The following is an 11,951-nucleotide window of genomic DNA, read 5'->3' as shown; positions in this document are numbered from 1 at the left end:
TGTATGACCCTCAAATTCTTCATAAAAAAAAAAAAAAAAAAAAATCCCAAATAAGTACAGAGCAGTGGACGGGTATAGGGAGTAGGTGAAAAAGATAAATATAATTTTTTACATAATATGTCCCCTTTAACAATGTATCACAGAGCATGATCATTTGTCAAATAATTATGGCAGCTACGAGTTTGTTTGTAATTTCTAGAATAATCACTAAACATGAATACACAATCTTACTTTTTATGACAGCCTCTCCCCAGACAGGAGAGTGATATACTGATCTCCACTCTTTTTGGGTCCAAATATGGGTATAGTAGCCTTGTTTTCTCGTAACTGGCTCTTCTTTCTTCTGTCTATATTGTCATGTAAGTTTTCAAGCTCTAACTGGAAAGTTTTAATTACATTCCGTGGAGCATCTTCACAAAAAATAATCACTTGGAATCAAAATATACATAATCATCACAAAATAAACATTAAAGAAGAACATTTCAATCGTATGCACAGCTAATCACAACTGTTTTCAGCCTGGATTTAAACATTGTCAAAGTAGAGGCCTGTCACATCTTCAGGAAGACTGTTCCAGGTTTTAGCTGCATAAAACTGAAATGCTGATTCCCCATGTTTAGTCCTGACTCTGAACACCAGCAGGAGGCCGGTCCCTGAAGTCCTCAGAGTGTGAGATGGTTCATATGGCACTAATATGTCAGAGATGTACTTTGGTGCTGGTCCATGGAGAGACTTGTTCACAAGCAGAGCTGCTTTAAACTTGATCAGATTAATTTGTGGTTGTTGTAGAATCATGCGCCGCTGCTAGGAAATCAGCTGTGCAAAATGCTGTTCAGCTAGTGCTAACCTAGCAATAGCAAGGTCAACACAAAGATGCACCATTAATCATACAAATCCAAACTAACACAAACTACATTCAGTAGTTTATTTTACATGATATGTTACTTACAACGGATATTTTTGGCTCATGTGGGGAAGCTGGCCCGAAGTGGTCAAAGTAGGAGACAGATTTTACCAGATTTATTTTCGGCATTGTGGTACACCATGGACAAAAAAAATAATGCATATTTACAAAAAATTAACTGTGCTCAACATAACAAAGCAACCGCACTTAAACAATTAAGGAGAAAATCCACATGTACCCTGGCTACACTGATGTCTCTGTCTCGAATGTCCAATTAGCCCTGCTTAAATACCCTCCTGTACAGAAAGCACCTCCCCATGGTATACACCATATCCTCTATGGGTGCTGTGGGTATAACATTAGCTATATCTCATATTAAAACCATGTCTCAGGGCCCAAGTCCCTTAACTAAATAGTGTTTAACAAAATAACTATAAGCACTTTAAACATTGAAATAAAATACAGAAGACAATGACACAAACAAATAAACTTAAACCAGTTCTCCCCTCCACATGGTCTGGCCCATGACCACACCCAAGCCTATAAAAATGGCCGACATAAGTAAGTAGATTGTGGTATAGAACTGAATTGACAAAATAATTGAATTAACTACATTTAACCAAATAAAATATTTTTAAACTAACAAGTGTGTGTGGTGATTAAACTAACTGAAAAACTAAACAAAACAAACCTGGGATAGTTCTATTTAGTTTTATATTGGAAAATTATTGAAAATGAACATACGTGTGAACAACTAAAATTATGGTAATATTAAAAAGGGACATAGGCTCACTTTGTCACAGCTCCAGTTTGGCGAACAATGCAGGATGGTTGTCTCACAAATGTGTAATTAATTTGCACGTGTTTGCCCTCGGAGCAGCAACATTTTTTCGGCAGGCTCTGCAGATGGGTGGGTCATCTTGTTTTTCAAATTCATAATAATGCCACACACTGGACTTCACCTTCCTGAATGGAAGATATAAATGTGTGCCGTCACTGGGATCCAGATGCACTGCCCACTAGCCATGATGGTCACTGAGGCCAATTCAGAATAGGTACAGAAGCTAACAATTTTCATTGCGATGACAGAGCCCCTCTTGTGGACAAACCCCAGAACTACATTTAAATGTATTGAAACCGGAGACATGAGGCAGTCTGCTGCCTTAAAGGCGATTATAATCGTGTGCGATGATCACATTTATTAAAAAAAGGCCATGAACGATTCAATTCTAAAAAAAACAAAAAAAAAAAAAACATCTATTTGATCAACAGCTCATCACAGCCAGAAACAATGAGCATTTTCACTTTCACCCAACATGAATCAAGGCTATTCAATGTTGGGTCAGAAAGATTGCGTGACATGTTTGTCAACTTCTACACATGCTGATTGCCTCATAACGAACACACAATTTATTTCAAAAGAACTGTTTTATGACCCTTTATGACCTTCGATTCCAACACTGTAGGCCTATATAAGGGAGGACATGGGAGCATTATTCTGTGTGCAGCTGGAAAAAGCCTTCAGATCAATTTCCTTTTTGTTGATTTACTATTTTTGTTCTGTGTTTCAGGGATTAATTGTTGCAGAAAAGAAAATGTCAGAATACCAAGTCTCAGTTTTCACTGGCAATGTTGCGTATGCAAATACATTTAACAATGTTTACATCAAACTAGTGGGTAAAGATGGGGAAAGTCAGCGTACTTGGCTTACGGGGGCAGGATGGTTTCTCGTCGGACTGGTAAGTACAATACTATTGGCTATATTAACAGAATTGTATGTTTCCATAGACTTAGAGACCAAATGTGTCTCCATTTCAGAAGTCTACCTTTACTATAACCTGTCCTGCATCTCTTGGGGATCTGATCTTGGTGGAAGTGAACAAACAGCCACTGCCGCTGTTTCCACAGGACGCCTGGTTTGTGGATAAAGTGAAAGTCACATGTCCAGAGGGAAAAGTTTATACGTTCCCTATGTACCACTGGATCAACGATGGTGAAGTTTACCATTTCAGGGAGGGAACAGGTCAGTAGAATCATACTTATGACTATTTTTCCTCATTTCTCATTTTCAGATTTTAAATGTCTAAAAAATATTCTTTGTCCACTGTTTATACATCAACAACTAAACCTATCCTATATGTAGACGAGTTAAATGCCACGATTCGAAATGTAATTGTTAAAAAGTATAGTTGTAGGTTACAAATCTGGCTTTTTTTCTTTAAAGGCCTCAAAAGCTAAAATGATCCTCAATTTAAACTGAATCTGTGTCTGAACCTTTTGGACTACAAATGGCTGGGCTCTTTGTGAAACTCAGACACTGTAGTTTTGTCCTCCACTGTCTGATCTACTCATTACCAGTGGGAACAAGCTCTTCAAAACAGATTTTCACTAGTGCTTAAATCATTTTTGGCAAATATAAGCACAGATATAGCTGGTTTTGGAGGCGTCGTCCAGTAGAAGGAAATCTATTAAAGCCCTTTTAAATTTTTATTGAGTTATTATTATTATTTAAAATTTTATTGAGTTTTTATTGAGTTCACATCACAAGAAACTTCAAAGTTCCCGTTCATCAGGGAGTGGATGAAAGAAAACTGTATATATATATATATATATATATATATATATATATATATATATATATATATATATATATATATATATATATATATATATATATATATATATATATATATATATATATAATTTTTTTTTTTTCCGGGTTTAAAGTTATTCCTCACTTTTATATTCTAATTCCTAATTATTCAGTGCTATTCACAACTCAGACCGGTGCAGACTTTTGCCTTGATATAGGTAACCACTAGTTTGCTGACGTTGTCCTGATTACTATACAATAAAATACAAACTAATTAGATGCCGATAACATGAAGCAGCTGAAGTATTTTGACAAATTTTGCTCTAATACATCAGGTACAGAACCTTTAATGTGTTAAAAATGTGACGCAACAAGAACATTTATACAAGTGTTTTTGAATGCAACAGCTGTGAAAGTCCTTGAAGAGCATAATCCTCTTGCTAAATACGCAAGGGAGAGGGAGTTACAGCAGAGGAAAGAGGAATACTGGTAAGTATGTGAATCACTTTGGTAGACTTATACTTTTATAAACATAATATTCAGTATCTACTTCACATGTGCATGTGTTCCAGTTGGGAGGTTTATGCAGATGGCATGCCTCACTGCATGAAAGCAGATGATGCTTGTGCACTGCCTCCTGAAGTTCAATTCTCTTTCACAAAGGACATAGAATTCAAATGGACTGCAGCACAAGGGTAAGGCATTATTTTAACAGTGTCACATCATTTGCAAAATATTAAAAGTAATCTGTTTCAAGGCTCCTGAAGTTGAAACTGTCACATTTGGATGATTGTGAAGAGCCTTGGACTGATTTTGATTCCCTTTACCGAGTGTTTTGCTGCCACAAAACAGATGCTTCAGGTATTCCTCTTCTCTCTCCTCCTATTATTGTTATACCATTATACCATTACAATTACTATTGTTACTGTTTTCCAGACTTTGTGCAGAAAAACTGGAAAGATGATGCTTTCTTTGGTTACCAGTTTCTGAATGGACTCAACCCCATTTTGATCCAGCGTTGCACCTCTCTGCCCAGTAACTTCCCTGTCACTGATGACATGGTCTCTCTGGAGGGCGGGGCCACTTTGACAGTTGAGATGAAGGTGACTGTTGATTGTAATTCATTCTTTCCTAGATGTATGCAAATACATTCTTGAACCTCTTCTATGCAGTTTAATCTAACTTCACAAGAAAAAGTTCAGTGTATGTATGGTGGTCCATATTTTAGAAAGGCAACATCTTCCTGTGTGACTACAAGATTTTGGATGGAGTGAAGACCAGTGTTATCAATGGAGAAGTGCAGTATCTGGCGGCTCCACTTGTTTTGCTGCACAAAACCCCTGATGACTCGCTGAAGCCAGTAGCCATTCAGGTGAGAGACCAAGGTGCTCCTGGAACATTACACAGGGGCATTAAGTCACATTTAATGCGTTTGTTCCTGCAGCTTAAACAAACCCGATCAGAAGACAACCCCATCTTTGTCCCTGCTGACCCAAAGTACGACTGGTTATTGGCCAAGACCTTTGTGAGAAGTGCTGAGTTTAACTACCATGAGCTGAATGTCCATCTGCTGCGTACTCATCTGCTGGCTGAGGTCTTCACTGTGGCTTTACTGAGAAATGTGCCCCAGGTGCACCCTCTGTACAAGGTGAACAATGTCTGCATGTTCTGTACAACCCAGCAGGTTGTACACCTACTTTTAACTGAAATGACTAAAGGTAAGTAGCACGCAGTATCTAACAAGAGATAATTATTTGTCTCTTTTTTTCTCTCATCACAGCTTCTTGTTCCTCACACTCGATTCACTCTACAAATCAATGTGCTGGCCAGACAGAGACTTATCTCCAAAGATGGCACATTCACACTTGTAAGCTTTAACAGTATGTTCCCTTACATTACACTGCTAACACGCTCCATTTTGTCCCTTTTTTCTAGGCCAGCTAGATTAGTAATATAGTGGAAACAGTTTATGCCTTAGTGCCCTGTTGCACAAAATCTATTAATTTTTTGGGCTGCATTATTATGTCCATTTTTGTCTTTCACTCAGTTGGGGGAGTTAACACGCCTTTGTGAAAATGTGGTCACATTTTAGGTTGTGCTTGTTTTTAAAAGTTTACTAAATCTGAAAATGTGGCAGAATTCGATGTCTCTGTAGGATTACATTATGAAATATGTCACATGATTAATCTAAGATAGAAGACTTTTGAATTGTAATGGAGGTGGTCACAATATGTTTTTGTTCCTATTGCCATGATGCATCTGTGTACCACATTTTGTATGTTTAGGATGAGGTAAAATTTTATCGTCCCATACAAATAACTGGGGGGGGGGGGGGGGGGGGGGGGGGGTGGTCAAGTCAGATTTTCTTATCAGTTTCTTCAGGGACAGGGTGTCGACCAATGATTTTACCATTAAAATAACATGATTTTGTCATTGCAACAGCTACACCATGAAAAGTATTGCATTACTGACTTTTTTGATCAGGATGCCAAAATGGAATTTTCCTCCCCATATTCAGTTTCATTTCAATGTGTAGGAGATGCTATTAACTGGCTTTAGGTCAGGGAGTTTAACAAATTATAAAAATTACTGAAATCAGTTCGTATGTACAAATGGGAAATTGTAAAAGTCCTAAATTTTAATTTGCAGTACTAATAGGCCCTTCACCATGAATAACATTCCAATGTGAGAACAATGTTCCCTTTTTTTTATTTAATAATAAATATATACATTTTTGAAAAGTGCTTCCACATTTCTACATCATGGTGACAGTCCCTGGTCACTGAAGGGCACTTTGTGGACATGCGCTTTCCATGGCCTTACGATACTAATAAGCCCTTCACCAGCTTCTGGTGCTAGGGACTAAATAATATTCCAATGCGAAAACAATGTTCCCATTTTTAAAATATAAAAAATTATACATTTGTAAGTCATGGTGAGGGTCTCGGGCACTTCACTTCCCATCTGTGTCCAATCAGCTCCCAGGGACCCTCACCATGCTTCCCACCACTGTATGATGCAAATTTCCCTTTCACCAGCTCGTACCGCTGTGGCCTAACTAGAACATTATTTCTATTGTTCCAGAATACTGCCTCTGGTGGAGAGGGTATGAGGACCATCCTGAAGAGGAGCCTGTCCACCCTGACCTACAGCTCCCTGTGTATACCTGAGGACATCACAGAGAGAGGAGTGGAGTCTGTTCCCAACTACTACTACAGGGACGATGGGCTCAGGCTCTGGGACATCATACACAGGTATGGTTTCCAAAGAATAATCATTTTTATAATACTTGTACCAGGAGACTTCAAACTGTAAGAAATGTGTGAGCAGTACATTGTGACTTAGACTCCAGTTGATATAGAAGTTAGTAAATCTGAACACTGGTGATGAAGGAGAAGACCAAGACCCTGGTGATTCTGCTGTTGTGATGGGAATGTTTTTAGAAAGTATTGTGAACATGGCTGAAACAGTTGGTTTACAATATGTGGGAAAGAGTGTTCATTTCAATTAGTTAAGAATGCACAGGTCTATAGCTTACTTTGATGTCTTCATGTCGTCAAAGGTTTGTGAAAGGAGTGATTCATCACTACTACAAGACGGACCAAGAGGTCCAAGACGATTCTGAACTGCAGGAGTATATCAAGGACATATTTGAACATGGCTTTCTGTCTAAAACAGAAACAGGTGAGTTTGAAAAACACACTTAACACCATACAATATTTACATAAGAAGGATATTCATTGTTTCATAATGATAATTATTTTGTAGGAATCCCACAGAGCTTCAGTACTGTGGATGAGGTGGTGAAGTTTGTCACTGTGGTCATTTTCACCTCCTCAGCCCAGCACTCAGCTGTCAACACTGGACAGGTGAGTTCAACAGACTAGTTTGTACTTTAGCTGCACACTAAATATGTTACTACTACAAATACTACTACTAACTGGACTACTGATATTATTATGGTTCCCAATAAATGTACTCTCAAGTTTACATAATTATTGAAACATGCACATTTTGCACAGTTGGACTATATGATACTCTAGAGAAATTTGGTTTATTCAGGGCAAAAAAGACATATTTGTAGGTCAATGCATGTTTTAAATTCACTTATTCCCCTGGTGTTATAATTGTCAAAAATTATGTTTGAATTGTTATAAAAAGAAAGATGCCAGACTATATTATGAATAATTATTTAATGGGCCATATGGATACATTGCAGTTGGACATCGGTGTTTGGATGCCCAACTTTCCACCCTCCTTACAACTAGCTCCACCAACCATCAAAGGCAGGGCAAATGAACACACCCTGCTGCAGACTCTCCCTGATGTCAACACCACTGTGCATGGAATAGCAGCTCTGTGGCTCCTCAGCACACAGTCCACCGATTTTGTATGTATTTTGTACCACTTTATGGCACTAAAGTATGCCAGTTGCAGAATGTTTCAATACCTGTGCATTTTGTTTTCTCAGGTTGCTCTGGGCAAGTATTCCCAAGAGCTTTTCACTGAAGATGTGTTCTGCAAGCTGACCAAAGATTTTGAAAATGAGCTGAAAGACTTGGATGAAGCTATTGACAGCAGAAACAAAAGTCTGAAATTACCATACACTTACTTGGAGCCCAAAAGTGTGGAAAACAGTGTGTCTCTTTAAAGTTATTGTAGGGTAAATTGAACCTATTTTTCCTGATTTTTCGGTCTCAGTAAATCTTACCATTTTATGGCATGATATGATGCCATTATGCATGAATAAAATATAATCAATTTAAACGATTATCAATATTGTATCACTTAATTAAATTTAATCAAATATTGTATTGACCATGAAGTAACTACCAAAGATTGATTGATCAATATTTGTTCTTTAATAATACAAAACATAAAAGAAATATGTAATGTTTCCAATTTGAATTGATTTTTAACAGAACTTCTGTAGATTATTAAAAATGTAAAATAAGAACAGTCTCATCTGAAATGCTTGAAACATGTTTTAATCATGTAGTATTGCTGTGCATCTGCTTCTCCAGATCCGCACATGACATAGAACTGCTTCAAACTTCAACCATGACCCCTTAAGCACCTAATGGAGAGTGTATATAACTGGCCTTGCTTCTGTGATACTATAGGATAGCTACAAAAATGTAACTTGCATTACCTAGCATAGAGTCGATGAATGATTATAGTGCAGTGCACTGTAGTCAATAACATGGATTATTAACATTTACTAGTAACCTCATCTTAGGTAAAAGTAGAAAAAATACAAGAGCTACAGTTAGGTTAAGGCTCTTTTTTCTGTAGGATGTTGGAAAAAAAACTATAGGCCTTGTGTCATACTTTCAGTCACAGAAAGGAGGCTGATCTGAGCAGGCACAATGAGGAATTCCCACAAAATGCACCATCAGAAACGAGAAGTGCCTCCTAGCACCAAAGTACATCTCCGATATGTTAGTGCCATATGAACCATCTCACACTCTGAGGACTCCTGCTGGTGCCCAGAGTCAGGACTAAACACGTTTCAGTTTTATGCAGCTAAAACCTGGAATATCTATCCATATTCTTCTGCTTATCCAGGGTTGAGTCGCGGGAGCAGCAGTCTAAGCAGTTTCAAATGAGACGTAAGATGACTCATCCTTGGCAAAATGCCAACTACACAACCAAACTAATCGCTAGAGGACTCATGAAATTACATTTGGGATGCATTTACCTTTTTCTAATGATAAAAGTGCACCACTGTGCGTAATGGACCTAGTAGAGCGATTACAGCCGAGCAGCGGGACTAAACGGGACAGATCCGTAAGAATTTGGGAATTTTATGAATGAGGAGGTCCCATGGGGCATTACCTGTCACTGCAGATGAAAGCACACAGCAACGCACACTTGGCTCAAGGTGCAATGTTACGGCCAAGCAGAGAAGTCACATGAAACATGGACTTTAGCTTGGACAGTTTTATAAATGGACAGGAGTAGTGGATATTAATGTCACCAAAGACGAGGGCACACGAGAACATGCTACGAAGTTCAGCGTATTGCTAAAGTAAAGTAGAAATGGTGATTTTGCAATTTGGATATTTTCATTAATAAAGAGTAACGGATTACGACTGGGCATGGAGGACAGAGCTGCCTCCACAGGCACCCGGGAATGTGTGTGGGCAAAAGGGGGAGCAATGAGAAAGGAGTGCTTATGAAGTCCACCAGAACGCACTGCGGACAACCAGGTAAGAGCACCTGCCACACAGGCCTCAACGGCTGTCTTACCACATATCAGTCTCATGCTCCATCCTTCCCTCACTTGTGGACCGATAAAGCCATCAGAACAACATCATCTGCAAACAGCAGAGATGAGATCATGTGCTTCCCAAACCGGACCCCCTCCAGCCCCTGACTGCACCAATAAATTCTGTCCATAACTATAATGAACAGAACCAATGACAAAGGGCAGCCCAACAACATGCAACGGGAACAGGTCTGACTTATTGCCGGCAATGCAAACACAGCTCCTGCTCCGGACATACAGGGACCGGACAGCCTTTAGCAAAGGGCCCCAGACCCCATACTCCCAGAGCACCCCCCGAAGTACACCACGAGGGATATGGTCGAATGCCTTCTCCAGCTCCACAAAACACATGTGGACTGGTTGGGCAAACTCTCATGAACCCTCGAGGACCTGATGGAGAGTATAGAGCTGGTCCAGTGTTCCACGACTAGGACAAAAACCACACTACTCCTCCTGAATCCGAGGTTCGAGTATTGGTTGGATTCTCCTCTCCAGTACCCTGAAATAGACCTTATCGTGAAGGCTGAGGAGTCTGATTCCTCTGTAATTGGAACACACCGTCCAGTCCACCTTCTTATACAGAGGGACCATCACCCCGGTCTGCCAGTCCAGTGGTACTGTCCCCAACCCCCATGCGATGTTGCAGAGACGTGTCATCCAAGACAGCCCCACAACATTCAGAGACTTAAGGTACTCAGGACGGATCTTGTCCACCTCTGGAGCCTTGCCACCGAGGAGGTTGCCAACCACCTCGGTGACTTCAGCCAGGAATATGGACAAGTCTGCCTCTGGGTCCCCAGTCTCTGCTTCTTCCTCGGAAGACATGACGGTGAGATTGAGGAGATCCTCAAAGTATTCCTTCCACCGCCTGACAACATCCCCAGTCAAGGTCAGCAGCTCTCCACCCGCACTGTAAACAGTGTACGTGAAGCTCTGCTTCCCCCTTCTAAGGCGTCAGATGGTTTGCCAGAATCTCTTTGAGGCCGTGCGATAGTCCTCATCCATGGCCTCCCAGAACTCCTCCCAACCCTGAGTTTTTGCCTCGGCGACCGCATGAGCCGCGGCCCGCTTGGCCCGCTGGTAATCATCAGCTGCCTCAGGAGTCCCACGAGCTAACAAGGCTCGATAGAACTCTGTCTTCAGCCTGACGCCATCCCTTACTTCCGGTGTCCACCACCGGGTTCGGGGATTGCTGCTGCGACAAGCACCACACACCTTACGACCACAGCTACAAGCCACCGCATCGACAATAGAGGTGGAGAACATGGCCCACTCGGAGTCTATGTCCCCAGCCTTGCCTGGGATCAGGCAGAAGCTCTCCCGGAGGTGTGAGTTTAAGACCCCCCTGACAGAGGGCTCCGGCTTCCTTCTCCGCCAGCGGATCCAACTCACGACCAGGTGGTGATCAGTTGACAGCTCAGCCCCTCTCTTCACCCGAGTGTCCAAGACGCGGCCGGAGGTCAGATGACACGACAACAAAGTCAATCATCGACCTCCGACCTCGGGTGTCCTGGTGCCACGTGCACTGATGGACACCCTTGTACTCGAACATGGTGTTTGTTATGGACAAACTGTGACCAGCACAGAAGTCCAATAACAAAACACTGCTCGGGTTCAGATTGGGAAAGCCATTCCTCCCAATCACACCTCTCCAAGTGTCACTGTCATTACCCACATGGGCATTGAAGTCCCCCAGGAGAACGGAGTCCCCGTTCAGTGCACTGTCTAGTGCCCCTCCCAGGGACTCCAAGAAGAATGGGTACTCTGCACTGCTGTTTGGCCCGTAGGCCGACACAACAGTGAGAGACCTGTCCCTGACCCGAAGGCGCAGGGACGTGACCCTCTCGTTCACCGGGGTGAACTCCAACACGTGGCGGCTGAGCTGTGGGGCAATGAGCAAGCCCACACCAACTCGCCGCCGCTCCCCGCGGGCAACGCCAGAGAAATGGAGACTCCAGCCCCTCTCAAGGAGTAGGGTTCCATGGCCCAAGCTCTGCGTGGAGATGAGGCCGAATATATCTAGGCGGTAACGCTCAACCTCCCACACAAGCTCAGGCTCCTTCTCCCCCAGCAAGGTGACATTCCATGTCCCCAGAGCTAGTCTCCATGTCAGAAGATCCGGTCGTTGAGGCCCCCACCTTCAAATGCCACCCAGATCTCTTTTAGGGACATTTTGCCTGTTT

General features: G+C 41.5%; 1 protein-coding gene across 1 annotated transcript; it reads left to right on the top strand.

Annotated features, from left to right (window-relative positions):
• The first annotated feature begins 2,409 nt into the window (after positions 1-2,409).
• On the top strand, positions 2,410-8,447 carry LOC117370228 (polyunsaturated fatty acid lipoxygenase ALOX15B-like). Its single transcript, XM_055224659.1, has 14 exons — positions 2,410-2,643; positions 2,723-2,927; positions 3,905-3,986; positions 4,070-4,192; positions 4,255-4,358; positions 4,434-4,600; positions 4,726-4,869; positions 4,942-5,145; positions 5,278-5,364; positions 6,582-6,751; positions 7,060-7,181; positions 7,266-7,366; positions 7,717-7,887; positions 7,969-8,447. Exons 1-14 carry the CDS (start codon positions 2,500-2,502, stop codon positions 8,146-8,148), a joined length of 2,004 nt encoding a protein of 667 aa, XP_055080634.1. The 5' UTR covers positions 2,410-2,499; the 3' UTR covers positions 8,149-8,447.
• Positions 8,448-11,951: the final 3,504 nt, after the last annotated feature.

This window comes from Periophthalmus magnuspinnatus, chromosome 1 (assembly GCF_009829125.3).
Source record: "Periophthalmus magnuspinnatus isolate fPerMag1 chromosome 1, fPerMag1.2.pri, whole genome shotgun sequence".
Classification (NCBI taxonomy): Eukaryota; Metazoa; Chordata; class Actinopteri; order Gobiiformes; family Gobiidae; genus Periophthalmus; species Periophthalmus magnuspinnatus.
This window is presented reverse-complemented; position numbering and strand designations above follow the sequence as displayed.